This window comes from Clavelina lepadiformis, chromosome 2 (assembly GCF_947623445.1).
Source record: "Clavelina lepadiformis chromosome 2, kaClaLepa1.1, whole genome shotgun sequence".
NCBI lineage: Eukaryota > Metazoa > Chordata > Ascidiacea > Aplousobranchia > Clavelinidae > Clavelina > Clavelina lepadiformis.
Genome location: NC_135241.1, coordinates 7,505,933 through 7,527,132, shown reverse-complemented (window position 1 = coordinate 7,527,132; position 21,200 = coordinate 7,505,933). Strand labels below are relative to the sequence as shown.

The 21,200-nt window shown below is 35.5% G+C and overlaps 1 protein-coding gene across 8 annotated transcripts; it reads left to right on the top strand.

Annotated features, from left to right (window-relative positions):
• The first annotated feature begins 200 nt into the window (after positions 1-200).
• LOC143444847 (partitioning defective 3 homolog) lies at positions 201-20,649 on the top strand. 8 transcript variants are annotated; one of them, XM_076943629.1, is made up of 32 exons: positions 201-340; positions 436-586; positions 1,159-1,263; positions 1,970-2,096; positions 2,191-2,304; positions 5,012-5,079; positions 5,160-5,579; positions 6,111-6,262; positions 6,368-6,490; positions 6,606-6,762; positions 7,306-7,417; positions 7,522-7,651; positions 8,512-8,647; positions 8,744-8,828; positions 8,941-9,047; positions 9,141-9,275; positions 9,603-9,720; positions 10,378-10,899; positions 12,754-12,888; positions 12,988-13,152; positions 13,322-13,441; positions 13,583-13,711; positions 13,851-13,975; positions 14,061-14,160; positions 15,367-15,381; positions 15,845-15,965; positions 16,038-16,166; positions 16,302-16,385; positions 16,538-16,613; positions 17,753-17,958; positions 18,443-18,480; positions 19,285-19,483. In XM_076943629.1, exons 2-32 carry the CDS (start codon positions 467-469, stop codon positions 19,335-19,337), a joined length of 4,227 nt encoding a protein of 1,408 aa, XP_076799744.1. In that variant the 5' UTR covers positions 201-340; positions 436-466; the 3' UTR covers positions 19,338-19,483. The 8 variants fall into 8 exon arrangements, with proteins under 8 accessions (XP_076799744.1, XP_076799745.1, XP_076799739.1 ...); XM_076943630.1 differs by lacking the exon at positions 18,443-18,480 and adding an exon at positions 18,113-18,185 and having other exon boundaries at positions 19,285-19,420; XM_076943624.1 differs by lacking the exon at positions 18,443-18,480 and having other exon boundaries at positions 5,015-5,079; positions 19,285-20,649.
• The last annotated feature ends 551 nt before the right edge of the window (positions 20,650-21,200 follow it).

Below are 21,200 nucleotides of genomic sequence, written 5' to 3'. Positions count from 1 at the left end.
TTTTATTGTTAGCTTTATTAGGTTCGTTTGAATAACCTACAGCTTTTATTATCACATGAAAAGTATTGTGCACAGTTTTTTACTCGTTGTCGTGACCCCAGAGTGGTGCGGTTGTGGTACAGTGTCCTAAATTTATTCCTTTACCTTGTTATAAGACATCAAACTTTTATTACTAATAGGTTATTTTCTCTTTCTTTCAGAGCACAGTTGATTTATTTCTGAGATTTGTTGATATGATTTAAAAATGTGATAAGGGTAACATGCAACAACATTAATATTAAGAAGTGTGAAGACTACACTGAAGTCCACCCTGATAATGTAAATCATTTATATGAGCTGGGTAAGCACTGGATGTCACCACTAAATTGCTTTGCCCTGTTAAATTATACCTGCTGTGGTGTATCATTTTATAATTCACTTTGTCATTTGCAACAGCTGAAGTTCTAAGCCATTCACCCAAAAGACTATGAAGGTGACAGTTTGCTTTGGAAATATCAGGGTTGTGGTGCCATGTGGTAATGGTGGTCTTACAGTGGGTGAACTTCAAGATAAAGCCTGTGCTAGATATCGCAAGGCTATTGGAAAGGCAAGTAACATCAGTACTAGACCTAATCACTATTTCAACTGGTAGAAGCATCACCAAGAACAACACAGGAAGAAATAATGTGTCTGTTAACAAAACACTATATCAGCTATTTGTCTATGGTGATTCCTCCCATCTGAACATGAGTACTAATACAACACATGATGATGGAAATACATGATAGATTGCATTCCTGGTTTTATTAGTATTTCCTGAACAAATTCACATGAACTTGTGAATTAGATAGGATGCAGAAAGTTTTTCTGAGATGATCAGTTTTAATGTTCCACAGTTTATATCTTTTGGCTACTTTTTATTTGGCGCGTAGCTGAGAGCTACTTATCGATGAGCATTGTACTGATACTAATGGGGAAACCATAATAGGTACTTCAACAGGAGGGTCCTTATATGTGGTTTGGAGAAGGAATGTTTTAAGTGAATTTAATTTTCGAGCTCTCTGTTCAAGCTTAACAGGGTTAATTATGTCTGTGAATATTTAGCCAATTTTTATTATTTATGAAAGTAAGCAGATAATTACAGATGTCAGCAGTAGTGAACACATGCATTTCTTACAGGATGCAAGTTATTGGATTCATATTACGCAGTTAGAAAGTGCCGTTGATGGAGGTATTTTAGATTGGGATGATACAGTATATGATGTTGTTGAAGACAAAGAAAAGGTGGGTGTTTAACAATATGTTTTTTTCAAGGTGTAGATTTTTATGAAAATAGGTTTTATTATTACATGTTAGGCTGTAAAAAGAGATAGTGTTACATATTATATTTTGCAATCTGCAGCGGCTGTTATTGCTGCATCTGCAAAGCTATGGCTGAGTAGATTGCCATGAAAATATCATGCTCATTTATGAAATATATCTATTTTTATAATTGTTGTACATGATTTAATCTTTGATTTTGATTTGTTTACAAGAGGTCATTTGTTATTTAGGTATATCTAGTTTTAGATAAATAAAGTTACATTACCGATAAAGCTAAAACGTTACTATGAATTTAACATGTTACACTATCTATGTGCAGTAAAATAACGATATGTATTAGCTGATGAGTCATTTTACTTGCATAAATATTCGTGATTGGGTAATCCATGACAAACTATAAATAATGGTCGTTGTCACAGCCAATAGACTATATCAGCATCATCATGTTCTTGTGACAGCTACTTTTAAGCGCGCGATTGCTCTACTAGTATGAAGGTCGCAAATTAATCTTTAAAAATTCAGTTTTTGTCTAACTTTTTCTACCAGTGAGTGGTAGCCAAAATGTTTCTGGTTCATAAGTTTGTGCGAAAGGTGTGTTATTTGTGTGTTACGGTGTTATTTTGTTGCCAACGATGAAAAGTGACTAAGATAGCTGTTTTCTACTTAGCTGATTGCAGTATTTGAGCAAGAAGAACCACACCATTTTGAGTGGGATCTTGGTAGTGTGGCAAGTTCTGATGACCCAAGTTTCTCTCAGCGACCTAGTGTTTCTTCAAAGCCAAATATTTCAAATGGTTTGTACTAAGACTAATTGTCAATTGCTTGTTACCTAATAACTCAATAGGAGTAAACAGTTTTGTTGAAGATACGTTTAAATATATTTGACAGGTACGCTACATGATCCAGACTATTCCCATTATCGTAAAATTGATTCAACAACTTCCTATAATCAAAGGGACAATACCTCAGAAGTGGGTGTTGGTGTGAAAGCACTGAAATCAGGTAGATATTAAACCCACTAGTGATCATATTTCAAGGGTTTCCGCTGTTAGTTGAATTAGAAGCTTACTGTTATTATTTTGTCTTGTCCACCAAGCCTATTGGCAAATTTTTTGAAAATAATCTCGTAGCATACTATGATTAACTAAGCTTTCATAGTATTGTTATTTAAACTGTTCCTCTCGTTCTACTGAAAACAACAATGTTTGAATAGCTGTGTTACTGCGTTGCTATGTGTTGGTATTTTGATGTCATCATACGATGGTTTAGGTTAAGTGTCGTTTGAAAAAACATTTTGTGATTATAAAAATTTTCCATTTCGGTTTTGGCTCTTGGGCTAAAAATTACAGGGTGAATATTGCAGCTTATAGCTACAGTTTGAAAACAACGCGCATGAGTAAAGTGATTACGTAATTTTAAAGTAATTGCATATTCAGTTATAGTAATTAATACGTATAGTACCGTTGCATGGAATGTTCCAAACATGGTTTACCAAACGGTCATCATTTATTTTCTCATATGACTGCGTAACGCCCACGCGTTAAAACTGCTTTCTTTTTGTCATTATGCGAATATACAACGCCCTCGTTGTTATCGCTGACAGCTAAGAGCGAACAAATTCGATAATTGAGTAAAGCACATGTTGCTCTTAATGACAGCTGGCTGATGGACGAGGTCGCTGCTGCAGAATGCCTAAACGTTATATCCTACTATTGCAATATGACTTTCTTAGTTTCGGCGCCAATGCACTATTTGACTCGTGGCATGTAAATGCATTTAATCGATTCTGCGCGGTAGGTTTTGAATAACATTCCCGCATCTAGGACGGTAAATTGTACTTTCTAATACCATATTCATAAACGACGCTGTTTCGGGTTTTTCTGCACGCTAGTCTGTAGCGGTCTTTGCCTTCATTGTAGCCATTTCGTGTACGGTATAGCTTATGTTCGCTTAGTTTAAAAAGAACACATTTTACCCTTAATAAACCTGTCACTACTAACAGGATAACAGTAATCAACGATGTATTATTCCGGCGTTTTCATTTGATTCAACATGTCTCAAAATATTGATTTTAAGCCTGTTGCATTTTAGTCATGTCCGGCGTTGTAGATACTTGTTGAACTTTGTTATTGTTCAGGTTTTCCAACAGTTATTCACACTAGTTATTTTTGTATCATTTTCTATTGTCGAACATACCAACTTCACAATGTTACTATAAGTGCATTTTCCATAACAAACTGAAATGGAATATTATATTCTTTTGTTGTCGTGCTGAACTCAATATGATGACAAAAAAGGTTCATTTTCTGACTCGTGACGTACTACATTACAACAACAGTTGTCAGAAGAATGAAGTTCTTTACAATCAATTTATAACCGCAGCACCAAACCACTGAATTGGAAAGCTGAAGATCCCGTCACGTCCACAAGCCCCTAAAATATTTATCATGAGAAATGGACGACGGACTTGTTTGTTAGTTTATAACTGAAGTTAATCATTGATTATATTTAACAAGCAGTAAAGGGCGGCTAGAAATCGAAATAGCCACTTCACGTTTTATTGAGCACTTGCCAAAATGCAGCTCAGCTGATGTCACTATCCTTATAAAAGACTGCTGCAAACTGATATGTTGAACCTAAAACGAGAGTTTTAGGAAAAGAGTACTTGACAGTTGTCAGTTTTGCAATGAGACCTTCTCAAATCTTATTACGAGTTACGACCTTAAATATACAAAACATCATTGGGCTTTACTATGAACGTGATGTAGTTGGAGATTTCCAGAATTAACTGTATATTGATATTTAGAAAGCTATGTTTGTATTATTACTTATTATCTTATTTACGTCTTCAAATGAATAATTAATCGATCAAGCTTTAAATATGCCATGATATATGCCAAACTGTCCATGGTTCAGTTTACTCGCTCAAAAATGTGCCCGTTTTTCATGAAGTAAACCGTATGGAATGCGATAATTTTTTAACACTAGTGACACTTTTTCTAGGCAGCAAGATGTGTTAATGTATGCATTAATTGCACTAATTTCTCCTTAAGCTGTTGCTCTCACGGTGATATGTATTTATCAATTCAGCCTCAGTAACTTTCGATCGGAACCAAGAAAAACCGATGCCTAACGTCAATGTAGTATTATGGACGGGGGTAGGAAATATTAAACTTGTATAATACACGTAATGACAAACTTGCGGTGTAATATCTAAAGCACATAAAGAAAATTTCTATTTCAAACCTTCTTTGCCGCTGTATGGCAAACGCATCTGATAAACTGATCGAAATTACGAAGTCACCGACATTTGAATAACGATAGCGTCACTGGTAAGCCATTCAGAGCCACATTGCAGGCATGGCTTAATCATGTTTTGCAGAAAATTTGAACGACCGACGTCTTGTTTTGATAACTGCGAACACCCGCCCAGTGTCCGGTAGCAACCGTTTGATACCACATTTAGTTTTATCTAGGAAAATGAGAAAGTAGGGCGTGTCAACACAGGCACCACTTATCGGTACAAATCACTGCTTATGTGGACATATGACGCACGTTGTTAATATTAAACTTTTTGTCCAAGCAGCGTCTTTTACTAGTATAAATGCGATAAATTTTACAAAATCAACTGAATCCTCGCTTGCTTGCTTGTTTGATAATAATTATCTTTTTTCACTTATCTGACAGTAAATTATTTTTTCTGTTTTAGCAGACACTCGCGTGGAAGTTAAAGGAAACAACACTAGTTCCATTTCTAATACAAGTTCGACAGATCGGGTAAACCATAACGCATAAGTAGGGAGTCAAAAAGTTACTATTGCATAATGACGTCACTTTTCATTTATTATTTTATGTAGATCGAAAACTCAATGATAAATGGGAATACTTACGACCCTCGTGGACCAAGGTCTTCGGTCAGCAAAAAACGGTCGCTTCACAGCTCTTTGTCCGACGAACAAAGCAACAACAAATCGAGGTCGTCGGTTGAATCCAAGAACGATCGAAGAGACCGCTCCTACTTTCGTCGAAACACCTCAGCCAGACAGTCGAAAGCGAGTGCGTTGTCTGACCCGGTAGATGATGACGATTATTATTACAACCCAACAAACTCTTATGGATACGACTATTCCCACTTGGAAGTGCATGATTCACGTGGTCGCATGGAAGAACCAACACGTAATCATCACTCACATGTAGATAGATCAGACCTTCCATGGTTTTACAAAGATGCGCAAGAAATTCGTTTGGTAAATGATGGCAGTTTACAAAACATGAAGGTCGGTGCCGTTCATTTGCTTTGCGGGTTTTGAAATATAGTTAGACAAATGACGAATATCTAGCTAGATTCTCAGTTAGATGCTAAAGGAAAATGCGGTCATTATTTGATTATTATATGACCTTTTTGAGATCAAAACAAACATTAAGACAATTCTGCATGCAGTAGTTTGTTTGCTTCAAACTCGCTTTATTGTTTTGAACATAATGGTGCTTATCTTACCTAAATTGAATCATTTGTACTGACACAACTAGGAAAAAGCACTTCCACTAAACTAATTATGTTAGCTCTCTGACTATTTAAGCGCAAGCTATAATATAATTATTGTAGTGTTAACAGCTCTAGTATCAGTGTTTCAGACTATGTACTGAATGCATTTAGGGTGTAATCACAATCTACGTGCTTTCCATACTGTTTAGAATTTAGATTAATGTAAGTTCTCATCGTTATTTAGTTCAGTATAAGAATATTCTTGAAGTATTTTGTGCATGTTTATCAGTGAGGGTTTATAAATATTACTTGTCAAAATAAGGTGGAAAGTTTTGATGATCCACTAACAAAGAAATTTGCTGGCCTGGTTATAAATTCAATTGATCAGTCATCTCGTCTAAGAAATCTTCTAGAGTGCGGTGACGTGATTGTTGAAATCAATGATCATGTTTTAATGGACTTCACATTTAAAGAGTAAGTTTGTGGCGCTTTTACGGTCTTAAAAGTTATATCTAGAATAGGCTCATTCTAGAATAAGATATGGCTTCATTAATAATTAATATTATTTTTCTATTACAGTGCAAAGAATATCATGTTTGACAGTCTGCTGTATCCTAATATAGAATTTCGTGTCCTTCCAGTTGAGGAAAGAGATCGATTTGCTAGCAGAGTTGTGCCTTCATCGCTCGCTTCACCAACAAGGTTTGTGCTGTGTATATGCAAATTACACTTTGATACTTGTAACATTATAATATATCAGAAAACCTTATCGTTGTTATAAGATAAAGGAAAAATGTTCCATATGTAATCCAAATAGATTTTCTTCTACTCTTACTCCAAGTCTTCAACCAATCATATCTTTGACCACAGCAACACCACCAGTTGATAAGACCAGTCACGGTATGGCACCTTCACAAAACTCTCATCTAAATACATCACAGTCTTCTACTTCCGTATCATCAATGTCAACTCAGGTATGTACGGACTCTATATTTGAGTTAATGTTTTCTAATCTTTTTCATAATATTGGTTATATCTGTTTAATTATTAACGTAAGTGACACATGTTTGGCTAATTTAAGTTTGTTTTACTATCATTCAATACAGCTCAGTTAGCTCACAAAGACAATAATGCATGCATGTTGTGTGTGTACACTGTACTTGCTATCTAGGATCAAGTGATTTACAATTAAGCTAGCTTAGAAAAGCGGTATGCCTTCAACTTGAACTAGACAATACGTACAGATCATGAAGAAATACTTCAATATTTTATGGCACTTCTGCTTGCTGCCAGTGGCAGGCACAATTGGATGCCTCACACCCCAGTCGAATTAAATCATAGATTTAATTTAATAAATTAAATTGTACATTTCTCAAATATTATTTATCCTTTATTTGATAGTTTATTTGTTTTGATGTGGTATATAGCTGGGTGGATTAATTATTATTTTGTCTAACTTGTTAATAATTATTTATCTGCGTTGACTTCATTACCGAGATTTTAATTTACATATTCAGGAACCTCAATCACCAAAGGCCAAAGTACCGGCTATTGCTCAACTATCACATGATAATTTAAGCAGTTACACAAGAAAAATTGGACATCGTATTAATATTCAGCTCCGGAAAGGTAAGATTTGGTCATTTTTTTGTATCTTTTATGAGTAATATATGATCTATATATCTAACTGTGTACATATGGTGATCATTTACACCGGGATGTTTGTTTTACAGATATCCATGGACTGGGATTTAGTCTTACCACAAGGGATACAGTTGTTGGTGACAGTGGACCTATTTATATAAAAAATATTTTACCGAAAGGAGCAGCAATTCAGGATGGTAGACTTCTGGCAGGTGATAGGTAAGTTATTTAGGGGTGAAGTAAGTCAACTGGTCAATTAAAGATTTTTGTTGATGAGACGTAATAATATCTTGTTTTACCTGACAAAGTAATGTTACTAATAGTGTCAACAACAAAAAGTGTTCAACTGGTGATGGAATTCTTTATTGAAACCAACGTTTCGCAAACCCATGCGGATGAGCTTCGTCAGGGCAGATTTCAATAATGGTAATTTTGCGAAACATTGGTTTCAATAAAGAATTCCAGCACCAGTTGAGCACCTTTTGTTGTTGAAATGATGCCTGGTGGCAAACATAGTGTCACGTTAAATTCTCCAGTTCAGGAAACTTCCCGCTCTTATGGCTAGTCACATCGCCATTCTCTGCTCTTCTAACTTTTAATAACGTTCACTTGAGCATGTGGAATCAAATCAAGGTTCCTCATTATCTGTCAATAAAATTACCGGACCTTCTTACCGAGAACAAAACTTAGAATTAAACCAAGTTCCCATCACCATCGAGAAGTTAACCATAATTAGGAGCGAGATAAGGAATCGCGGGCAGCGTAACCTGCCTTGGGCAGGAGTTGTATAGGTGAAGGCGTAAAAGGTTTAAATTACACGTATCTAAAACTTACTAAGAAAGCAATAAAAAGAATCACAGGTGGCACAAATCATTTGTACTAAACAGTACGAAGTCGTGCATCGTGGGTGAAATACCTCTAAATATATACTGTATCTCAAAACACATTTAAAAACAAACCAATAGTGGTATAAACAATAGTGCGGTGCTAAATTTGGTGACAATAGCACATATATTAATAGTGTGTTTTGTAGTTAGTGTTGTTAGCTTAACTTAGCCAACTACTTCCTATAATTACAGACTTTTGGAAGTAAATGGTTTTGATGTATCTGGAAAAACCCAAGAAGAGGTTGTTGTGATGTTGCGTGGAGTTGCTATTGGTTCCATTGTGAATCTTGTCATCAGCCGTCAAATTGAAAATCTACCTCGAAAAATGGTAATTAAACCTTTTTTCATGATGCCCTTTCTTGACAGCCACTGAATGTGCTTGAGACCATTTACCACACCTCACTGTTTTCTGTTTATGAAACAGAAAGATGATCCTGATACTGACAAGGCTATCAGTGAGGACAATCATAAAGAATATTTCATGTTTGAAATTGCACTTAATGATACAGGTTTGAACATTTTTTAAATGGTGTAATGGTGAAAAATTCGTTATATGGTTCAGTAAGTTATTATGAAATCTTTTAACCTTGTAACAACTCATTTTTTGTAAAATTTATTTAGGGTCGGCTGGCTTGGGTATCAGTTTGAAAGGAAATCAGAGCAAGAAGACAAGAAAAGATTTAGGAATCTTCGTAAAAGCTGTTTTTCATGGAGGTGCAGCATGGCAGGTCTGTTCTCTCCTATTGGTTTATAAATAGTAGTTTGGGCATTTGACACTTTTTAAATTGTTAAAACCTCTAAAATATTCTCTGTGTTTGCAGGATGGCAGATTGAAATCCAATGATCAACTGATTCAAGTCAATGGCCACTCATTGCAAGGTTTTACAAATCATGAAGCAATTGAAATTCTTAGACAATCCATGTCCACAGAGGGAAATGTTCGTGGTATGATACAGGTATGAACATGAAATGAACATAGCATTGTGTTTAACTGCTAAATGTGCTTAAAAATAGGTATGATCCGCAAACCTGTATTTTTGTACACAGTTATAGCTAATTTAACTGTGTTAACATTGTGCTTGGTTAAGACGTTGCTTGGTTAAAAGCAATTTCATACAAGGATTTCTTATTGGCATGTGTTGATGCCATGGTTAAAGATGGTTTTGATGCCATTTTCTAGTTTTTTTTAACATGTTTTAAACATTGGTAAAATAAATCTTCCATGCCTTCAAAAAATTGCTCTTGAAATTACTTTTTCATTTATGCATATATCAAATTGGCAGATGGTGATAGCTCGAAGAAAACCAACATCAGATGGAGCACCGTCGCGAGTTTCTTCTGAAGCGAGCAGTGATCTCTCTGATTCCCTTATCGAACAATTTAATTTCGTAGCAAAATCAGGTCTGTTTATGCATAACTAGGAATAACACTTTTAAGTAATGAATGCATGTTGTTGACTATTTTGTTGAATAAGTATACCAGCACAATTGCACATACCCCTATGGCGATAGTTTTTGGTTATGGGTATATTTTTTTTTGTACATAGACAGTGTACTTACTGTATACAAGGTTTCTAATGGTCAAATATCATTGGTAATTGTTTAATTCTGAGAGTAAATTTAACAAAAGTTTAAAGTAGTGTTCATTTGCAGTAGCAACATCATTTCTGTGCACTTAATGGATTTACTGCAAATGATTTCTTTTAGTGAAATAAGTTTGTTGTGTAAGTTTGCCCAACCTTCATTTATAATATTTACTTGTTCATTTACACCATTTGTTAACTTGCTCTGCAAGCGTATTAGTTTCAGCCTGTTGCTAAAAGCTTATTAGCACTTCTGTGCTTGCCCTACAGAAAGCTTAATGTTTGGTCATGGCTTATAAATAACACATTTCTAGCTTTACGTTTTTTTTTTAATTATAATCGTATATGATGGGCTTAATTTTCTTAGCCTTTGTTGTTTATGTAACACTGATGGTTACAAAGCTTTTCACCAAGTAATAAGTTAAACTTATATGATGGAAATTGCAACCTATAAGCGAAATTAACTCTTAATGAAGATGTTCCAAGACATTTGCATGTGAAGCAAGCATCTCTGCCATCTCTTTTGTTGGTAACATCCTTTGGTCCAGACGATATGAGTGACGTTACAAGCCGATCATTTCAAACTGCTTCCACAATAGACAGACCTCAAATGGCAAAGAACACCAACTCGAGTGTTGCCAGACGAGTGTCCAATCACAAGAAATCACGTTCAATGACTGGTGATGCAGACACTATTGACATTGAAGTAATAAACAGAGTAAGAGAAAAGATACTAAATTCATCTGCATCAAGTTTTTTAAGCAACTTAATAAGGTCATCCACACCCACAATTCCTCCCAAGCCAAACTCCTCACAAGGAAATGAATCTTATTCAACCTGGACTATACCTAGAACTCATCGTATCCCAAAGCGATCACTGTCTATGAGAAGTACAGAAAATGAGCTCAAAGTGTCAAATTCTTCGGGATATTTATCTGATCTTATTAAACCTAGGCCATCTGATGATTCACGAAGACTTGCTTTTGAAAGCATGACAGGTAGCCCACGCATCTTCTCGACACGCTTTATTTGGATTGCCACTTGCAGTCGTGCATTTCAGATTCTCCTGCAGTTTTTGTGATAACGCCTGTTCTCAGCATGTTTTTATTCAGGAAAACAATCGTATGTTTATGTCCTGTGATTTAATTAACTTCTGACTTCAAACATTTCATCAACATGTTTTGGTTATATTCTAATATATGTCATTTGCTTGTAATGTCATAAACACAATCATCATGACAAATCTAATGCAAATGCATGTTGTACAGATTGAAACAACATTAAGCATCACATCTTTACAATTTTATGTTTAAAACAATGGTTTTTCACCTTTTTGTATTTTGACCCCTTCCGTGCGATCCAATATAATCTAATACCTCTTCCAAATGAAGGTTGATTGAAGCAGTGAAGTGAGATTGCGTGCATGCAATAGCAAAACAAGCAGCCTATAGATTAATCAAAATATTGTAATATTATGTGTGGAATAAAGGCTTATTTTGTATTATTATGCCCTGTGTTACACCCTCAGTAAAAACATTTGTAATTAACAAATTACAAATGGGCAAATTTGTATTTCAATATGTAGGGTGACACTGCAAAGCAAACCGACTTTTTATTTCAGTTAAAAATTAATTTAACAGGATGAAAACCACTGGTTTATCTCCATGAATGCAATTGGGGCCAACCTTATTTCTTAGTTTACTGCTGTTTGAAAGAAAGGCTGCTACAACTATGGTATTTTAGTGGTTTTTATGTCACCTTTGTTCTGATAAATTAATGGTGACTGCACCATGTAATTGGCTGGTATCACAGAAAACTGCGTAAGTCTAGTACATTTAAAAACAATACGCTAAAAAAACTTACAAATTTCAATACACAAACATCAAGTCGTATACACACATGCATTTTATTTTAAAAGAATGCTTTCTTTAATGACTAATAGTTGTAGCCCAGATTCCTTTCATACTGCTTGTGGTGTACTTTGTGTAGGTTGGTTTATTTTAATATACAGTATTTTTAGTGATTTCAGTATAGTGGCATGTATTTTTGTAGTCAATATTGTTGACACACATTCTGTTTGTGCCCACACGATAGAATTTTAACAAATTCTCAAGCTAATAAGAGATGTTTAGATTTCTGTCAAACGCTGAACGCAAGTGTACCTGCAGAGTGCAGAGATGCTTTTTCTATAATAGCAAAGTTTAAAAATAGAGCATGGTTATTGCTTCTCATATATAATTATATAGATATAGTTGCATGGTTACCGGTATGTATTTTCTTGTATGTTATACTTGCTCCAGACTTTTAGTATACATTGGGCCACATAACCTTTTGTCATAATCATAACAAGTGAATCCTAGTGACTGGTACTACAAAAAGATAATTACGAAGGAAATCTTAGAACCTAATTACGTTGGTGACATGAGCTTCAACATGACTGCTGATTAGTTTCAGAGTTTTCCAAATTCTGATTTTATTTGTTTAATTAGGTGAACTCTATTTGTCTTGTTTTATCTTATTGCACTGAGATTGCTTTCTGTACAAGAAATAGTATAGTGGGTATGCTTCCATGCTTTCCCATTTAATTACATTTAACTTATTTGCATGGGAAATTAACATGCATGGCTAAAAAATACTCCAGTTTCTCCTGTCATGCATATTTAGGAACAGTGTGCTTGTTGAACCTGTTTTGGTGATTTAATTCATTGCAATTTGCATAGTCTTCCTACAAAATGAATAACTTATTTTCTCTATATAAGAGGAGACTGTATGCCTGCTAATAAACATTGATTGTGAAGTGTGATTAGCATAAGTACTACGATTATTAAAAGTTATCGTTTTGTGCTTTATAGCAAATGAATTGACATCGGATGCTGTGCCAGTCGAACATGATGGCGCAAGACCTACGGAAACAAAGCTTTCTGTAACAAGTTTGTCTAGCTCGGAATTTTTGCAGCTTTCCAGAGCAGACTCACCTGTAAATCCAGGTATTTCCAGCATTCTTTGCTTTGACTATTTGTGTTTGATTTTCTTTGGAACAAGGTAAGCGGAGTGTGCAGCGTTACAAATGTTTTTAATCTTTGAAGATGTTGTAACTACGGATGAAGAATGCCCTAATGATGCACATGACCCTTTTTCTCGTGAATCCACCATACGGCAATCATTTTCTGAAAAACGAAAGGACAATCTTCCTCGCTTTTCATACAATGCTGATTTAAAGGCTTCAAAAAGCAAAACAAATTTAGGAACTGGTTAGCAATTTTAAATAATAATTTCAGTTATTTTATTTCAATAATTTCATACTTAAAAGCGAATTGTTTGTGATAACTGCTCTGTTTCAAAATCTCTTTCTTGGCTTTCATGGCATTTATAAACACTACACATCATTTTCCTCTGAAAATGTATTTTGAATGATAAAAGATGGTGCTAAAAACAAGCAAGCAACAACGTCTTCTCCTAAAAAACGAATGGTTTCACCTCAATCGTCGGGAAAAAGAAAATATACAACACAACAAAACAACAACAACTCAAATGCAATTGGCAAGTTTTTCATAACAGTCTATGAGGGTCTTAAATTAACTGTTAATATCTTATTAAAACAGTGTGTTGAAGACGTAACACACCTGTTAGTAGTTTCAAGAAGAACTGCATTAATTATTTAATTTTTTTCTGTTGTTAAAGAAATTGCCCCAGTTTCTGGGTTCCGAAAATCAATTTCAACTGAGTCGCTGGTGGCTGGAAATAGTGGTGCTGTTACATTTGTTCAGTGGAATAAACCGTATACATCCAGTAATAAGCTTACGCCTTCAGGTACAAAAAGAATTGTGTCTGCAAGTTTGCTATTGTGATATTGTATCTTTTAATTTAACCAGTGTTTCATCTGGTTATCTGCTTAGAATTTTACGCATTTGTAACATGTTAAATTTGTCTGCATTGTTTGCCTCTGCAGATGTGGGCCCTACACTTGGAATAGCAAAATCAAGTTCTCTTGAAAGTTTGCAAACAGCTGTAGAGTCAAGTATTGCCCAAAATAAATTGGATAACTCATTTCCTATTCCAAGGCCTCTGCCCAAGGTAGACAATTATCTCACTGAGCTTGGTTGCCATTACTTTTAGTCATGACAGTGACGTGACATACATGCTATTGTCATTCATGTAGGTTGTCCGGGGCAGGATTTTGAATGACAGCTTCCGTGCAGCTTTGGACAAGTCTTATGATATGTCTGGTGAAGCACCGAGCATAACACATATGTCAACATGTAAGTATTATTAAACAAAAGCTCGGCTAAAAATTTTCTTAATACATATCTCCATTATACCCAACAAGCATTTTCATTTTATACCATTTTCGTATTTTGGCGCATGTCACATCAATACTTATATCATTCCTCCACCTACTGTGTTGAATGTTATCATTGTTCTTTCTTGCCATTACTATTCTCCACTTAACAAACATTTAAAAAATTTTCAACTGGTGATAGATTTCACTACTTCGTAGAATGTATCATGATTTGTTGCTTCTCCCTTAAAATGAGAGGCAAGTGTTAAAGCATATTAATCTTAAATCAACGAACATTTGTCTGTAGGTATTCAGAGTAAGTGTTTTTCAATAATGTTTAGCAAGGAAGCAAATTTTGCCGAAAATGTATCACTAGTTGTGATGGAGGTGGCGGCGTTTGAATCAATTATGCTGCTGATAATAGCAAGTGGTAGGCTAGCTAACACATGTTGGATGGAGTGCGACTTTGTAGCTAGTCGATTAGTTGCAGTTGATGCAAATGTCACACATGACAGTACTGTACAATACTATTGAAGCATCGGTGTCCTTAACGATATATATGGCTAGCGCCTGCAACCAACTTTAAACTAGGTGAGCTATAGCTTAGCCTCAATTTTCACTGGTGTAGATATGTCAACTGTAAGTCAGGTTAAAACAAATAAACTTAAAGAATGCAAAATATTCGTGTTAAGCGCTGCAATACGCATAAACTACACCTATTTCTTGTTGCCTAAACTATTCAGACTTGATCCAGACAACAGCATCATGCCCCTGGATTTTATTTTGTGGCGTCATATTTCCCACCACTTATGTCAGAATTGTGTTTTCGAAACACAATAGTTGCCTAACCACTGAAGATTTTTGTATACTTATGACTTGCTGGCAACTCTTCTTTGGTTTAAGGTTGGCTTCTTAGCACTTGCCCCTTACTTAAAGTGAACACTGAACAACTTGCAACGAAATCATGATCACATGTGGTGTATTTGTCTTTAAAAATGCATGTAGTTATTGGCACCCATTGCTCAGAATATTGATGGGTGTATTTTAACAAAGGTGATCTGTGTAGTATTGCATGAACTTTCACTTCAACATTTTTGTTTTGTCACTTACATGATGTTATTGCCGTATCAAAACTGGATGTCACTGCCATGCTTGCTCTGCTTACACATCGTTTGCTGTTGAACAGCATCGTCTAGTGATGGTATGTTTTTCTTTTATTTCACATTCTTCTGTGGTGCTATGAATATTAACTAACAGTAAAAAACATTTTTAAGTTCAGTTGTTCATGTTTACCTAGGGTAGTATTAACAAACATAACAGATTATTGATTGCAGGCATTCAAATTAAGTGTCATGCTATAATGTTTAGAAGAATTTTGTAGCTTTACAATTTTAGACACTCTATATGTAATAATTTATAACACCCTTTAGTAGCAAAATGGTGAAAGTTTTGGTAGTTACAGCTGTATGAAATGGCATCTTTCGGTGAATGCTGTACCCTTTACACCCACCACAACATCTTGTATTATTATGTATCGGTATCAGTCCAAACAGTTTTATGAAAAACGAAAGCAAAACAGTTCAAGATACCTCAAGAAGTTGGTCTTATCGTGCACCTGACTGTCAATTAGATTTAAATATATTTCAATTTTTTCTGTTGAGCAGTGAGGGAGGAAGACGATCAAGCATCTCAACTGAGCTTAAGTGATGAAGGCTCAAGGTCTAGGTCAAACAAGAAGCGTCAACTAAAAGAAAACAAAGCAAACAAACTCTTTGGAATCTTCAAGTACCTGTTATGACAACTGCATATTATGCAATTTTTTCCCATGTTCTATATATCAATGGTATTGTTATTTAGAATGAATAAAACCAAAAGATCTTCTAGCAGTACACGAAGTCCAAAAGTTCCAGAGAATGAGCTTCATAAACGTGATTTGGCAGCTCGTCAAAAGCAAGACTTTGAGCGAATGAAAGCTGAAAACGAAAGGTGTGTCGTTGCATACCACTAGCTCTTGCTTTTCTATTAGGAAATTATTTTAATAGTATTTGTTTAATACTTACATATATCTATAGATATATGTAAAATGAACAAAGTGTTTAAATAGATTAGAATATCTCCTAGGATTCAGGAAAAATTCAAGGAATTGCGCAACAAGCAATCATCAGGTCACTCCAGAGATGAGAAGAAACACAGTAGCTATGTCAAGTGTGTGAGAGATTAAAGTTTGTCTTGCTAATTTGCCACAGATCCGACCGGAGATGTTTATTTTGACTGATAATTAAGTGATCTGAAGTCTACTTACAGTATTTGCTTGTTGAAATGGCAATGAAAATAACTATAGAAATCTTATTTGGTAGACCTGATTATGAGACCCCAAGACCACCAAGTGTTCCAGTCACTGCAATGCAGAAAATAAAAAATGTTGACCCAAAGGTATGCAGTGTTTTTCGTTCAAATTTACTGTTTTTTGTATTTAACATACCTTATATTGATTCTACTAAGAAGCATTAATGGACATGGGAATACCGTGGTTGTTGCCATATAAAAAAAAACATTCCGTGTGTGAATACTGAGGAGTAATGCCCGATAATATTAATAAAAATACCCGATGCATAGAATAATCCTCTTTAATACAGTGGTTCCCAAACTTTGCAAATTAGCGACGCACTCCAATCGTGTATACAAGATTACGCATTTTTATCAATTTACTGCAATATCGCAAAAAAGTTAATGCACTTTCGGTTGGTTTTCACAATGAAGCAAGCTCGGTCAAAGCTATGGATTATGCTTGGGTATGTCGCACGCCCAGATCGCAGGTTCTTTTTGAGCTTTTTATGTCGGTCCTAAGCAGAGGTTATCTCGCTTTTAAGTCACAGTTTATTAACACAAATTGCAAGTTTTACATGGAATTAATCAAAGAGTTTTTTGCACGAGTATGGCCTTGCCTGTCATTGGAAATTGGGCAAAATTTAACAAAAACAAATAAAGTACATCACATTTGAAATTCTAGTTGGAAATAAATGAATTTTATGTTTTTCTGCCATGATGTGATAAAAGGTAATGATTCGTATCCTGTTATGATCTCCAGATCCAGTGTTGAGCTTTGAAACGGTTTAATAATGACAAATATAAATAGACAAACATAGGAAGGAAGACTTTCCGGAATCTAGATTGGCGGAGATAATGTTTTATTTTCAGTGTTAGAGCATACAAAAGCGGTGAGTTTTTCTCCCAAGTTCAATACTCATGAAGCTTTTGCATATTTTGCAACGTTCGTTGTCAACAAGACTTGCGGTTGGCTGCAAATGTGTAATCATTCCAAATATTTGTGGACTTTGACGGTCTGAATAACTTATTCGGGAAATGCCGTTGCAACGTTACGCACATACACACTCCTAAAACACATTTAGCAAAATATGTTGGAAGCTTGCGCTGCCCCCGGAATCATCTACTGACACACTACTTGGCTATTGCACCGCGATGCACCATTTGTAAACCCTTCTTTTAGTCCTGTAATGTATTTGCTTTTTTATGTTGGGACTTGTAGCGTTAATAAATGTTTTTATGAGTAGACATCTCATTATCAATCATCTTCCGGGAGACACTCAGTTGATCCAACATCATTGCGTCATCATTCAAACAGTGCAGTTCGTGCTCCACCCGCCTCTACTGATAAGGACAGTAGTCCACCACGCCCTTTTCCAAGGAATAAGAAGCATTCAAAAGGCGAATCCTCACAATTTAAGGAATCCAAAAATGCTTACAGTTCTCTACCAAGGTAAGAGTAGGCACAGGTAAAACTTATTTTAGCATCTGTTAAAGTTCACTGGGCTCGTTAGTTATGTAATGCTAAAGAGTAACAAAAGGTAGTAGTCTCATAAGAGGATTTTTTCACTAAATCTTTTATTTTGTGTAATATGTACATTTGTTAGCTCCTTAGATTTTGAGACTTTCAGTGATGGTTTTGATGAGTCATTTATTTAAGTCATCAGTTTCAACAAACGAGTAGGTTGTTACATCAGGGTGTACTGTATCCATTTTGATGAAATTTCCCAAAACCGCGGTGCTATCCTCTGTCTTGCTGTGGAAATACTGCATATTTCTCAAATTTGCTCCTCTAAATTCTAAGTAGATTTCGGTGAATACAAAGTTGTTTTCCAACTCATTTGGATACTAAACAACGTTTGTTTAACTCTAGTCTCTGAAATAGTTGATTAACCGAGGCCTTTACAGAAAGTTTGTATGCCTACCTTTGTTTATAGAAACTTTATTCCTCAAACCATTCGTGGGGTTGCCAAAGGTATGAATAAATGCCTCATTGCACGTGTTCTAATATTCTTTCCTGAAAATATTTCTGAGAAACTTAGCATCATCGAATATGAAAATTCTAATGCATGTTTCCGAAAAACTACTGAAGCTGTTGAAATTATTACTCTACTAAAAAAAGCTAAAATAAAAACTTACATAGCACCTGCTTGGTCACCGGTTATCTGATCGCCTTAACTAATTTAGTTATGCAGGATAGGCTTTCTTTTTCCAAAATGTTGATTTACGTAGATCTTTAGTTATTCTGTGGTAGCTTCTTTTTGTAAAAGCTTGTTTGCCTGTGAGTGGTGTCTCGGTTAATACTTTTCTTTTCTCTTGAAAGAACGGATGTTTTTGTAGGCTGCAACTGTCTGGTGCACCCATACAGGTAATAATGTCGTGCCCACACTTTTGCTTTCTGCACATTACTCTTGTATTCTTTATCACCAACACTTCTATGTTTTCAATATTTATTCAATATACAAATTTCACATACATATACTAGTGGGGTTAAATAACTCCTATTGAGCATGCCAACTAACTTCAACGTTTGCTTATTACATACTGACAAAAGAATACAGAAACTTATGTGATATAGCGTATTACTATTAAGTAACGTACTTTGATACCCGTTTGTCAAACCATATTTAATTAGCGAAACTTGAAATGTTTGCTTTTAGAATTTTAAACTTTTCCTGTGTAGCTTAGTTATTTGTTAGGTCCAATATCTTTGAATGCTGTTATGTGTATGCTATACAAACTTTATGCTTCAATGCTATTCTTCACCACTTGTTGCTAGGCAACCGCGACGGACGTCCAGGAACATGGGGCAGGTCGAGGTCAGCAAGGTAGTCAGCCCCGAGCGACGTACATCCGGGCCGGTGTATTCGTCGTCGAGCCGAACGTTAGACAATCGGGAGTTTTATAACCGACAGAAACCGAACGTCAATCGCCAATCATCGACCTCCTACTCCAGCCCCCTTGCCACCCAAGCAAATTTAAAAAGCCCCACGTCTTCAAGTAGCTTTACACAGCAACAATCTCCCACTTCGGTCACATCGCCTGTTTCAGCTCATAACAGTCGCAAAGGTCGAACTCTGCCTTACGGGGCTTCTATGGGTAATGGACAAGCAAAGAACTCCGTTCCAAAACATCATCGCCAATATCACTACAGGGAAGATAGCCCGGAACCACCGCCGCAAAACTTTTACGTTGTCGATGACAGAAGGTTTAAAAAGACCCCTGTTACTGTAATACGCCGCGGCACCTTAACCGATGTCCCATTGCCTAAGGAACAGCCAACCTCTGTACCCTATAGGCATAGCATTTACACGGATCATCCTTCAACTTTAAATTATTTTGCTGTCATAAAAAGTCCTCTGAATACAACAGAAACAGGGTCACGCGACGCTCAATTAGAACGTGGGATTGATCGCATCACCCAAGGCGAGGAACTTTCGTATAAATTATCCCCTAGAGATGACGCCGCTTCGCCTTCCAGTTCTGAAGCTGCGGAGAAAAACCGCAGTACTTACCACAAATTAATGAAAGGTCAGTACGGCGAAAAATTGGAAGAATCTTTCGGCAAGATAGAATTATCCACGCCCTATAACTTATAGCTTTTAGTCCTCATTTCTAAAGTAACAATTTTGGTGCCTAATCATGCCTATTTTCATAACAAATTCGTAATATTTTTAAAGGATATTTATAATCGTGAGCTAAGAACACCGCTGTTGTTTTTGCACAAGTCACTTGATTCTTTTTTATATGATTATGCAACCAGTGGTTTGGTTCCACTGCTTTATTTCTTTCTTGATATATAATGATTGTCGGCATGCTTTTTGACTTATGTGAATTAACAGTTCCCTTAATTGTTTATCTCTACTCTTTGCGCTTGTCTGAAGTGAAATAGTCAAATATTATCACGTGACACTACCCAGTTTCATTCCTGTTCTTTGTGATTGTGGTAATTGACTTGTTGGAGCAATATCATGTGACAATGGACGAAATAAATAGATAAATTAAGTTAAACTAAAAATATTTCTGTGAGAGCACATGCTGTTATTACAATGGCAAGTTGTGAAATTTTAGTCGTTTCTCACATTGTTCTTGTAAATTTTCCGTGATCAGTGTTGCCTATAAATAAAATTGATCGTTAACTTGTCAGGACAAGTTTTGCTTAATAAAACCAAAGGGTCCATTATTATCCATCCGTATCGGGTCCATTAAACCAACTTTCGCAAAAGGACTGGGAACTGAACATGATGGCGTAAACCCTCTAAGGCTAAGTGCACGACTTCGTTTTAATGCACAAGATTGTGCAACATATGATCTATTTCCTCTTTAAGTTAAAACTTGAGAAACTGTACAAAAATGAATAAGATACCGAATAGAATTATAGAAACATTTCTATATCGAATGGTGGATTCGTCACAATGCAGCATTACTGTATTTTCTATAAATAAAACAAAAAAAAATTTTTGCAAAACAAAAAGATATTGGAAACTGTACAAAATTGCACAAAACAAACCTACAACGCCACTTTCATTTCTTACAGTATGGGTAACGGCTCTTTTTACTGCGTTGTGTAAATTATGCTGTTTTTGCGAAACTTGCAATACAGTAATTGCGAAAAAAAGCCCAAAGTATAAATAATCAAGTTCCCAAAAAACGAGCAACGTATGCAACTTAGACATACCGCTTAATATATTTTTG

Excerpts from the sequence above, each read along its gene's own strand:
- LOC143444847 (XM_076943623.1), top strand. The coding sequence starts at position 467 with ATGAAGGTGACAGTTTGCTTTGGAAATATCAGGGTTGTGGTGCCATGT. Across the intron at positions 7,652-8,511 it reads AGACTTCTGGCAGGTGATAG|ACTTTTGGAAGTAAATGGTT; the intron begins GTAAGTTATTTA and ends CTATAATTACAG. Across the intron at positions 13,153-13,321 it reads CAAAACAAATTTAGGAACTG|ATGGTGCTAAAAACAAGCAA; the intron begins GTTAGCAATTTT and ends GAATGATAAAAG.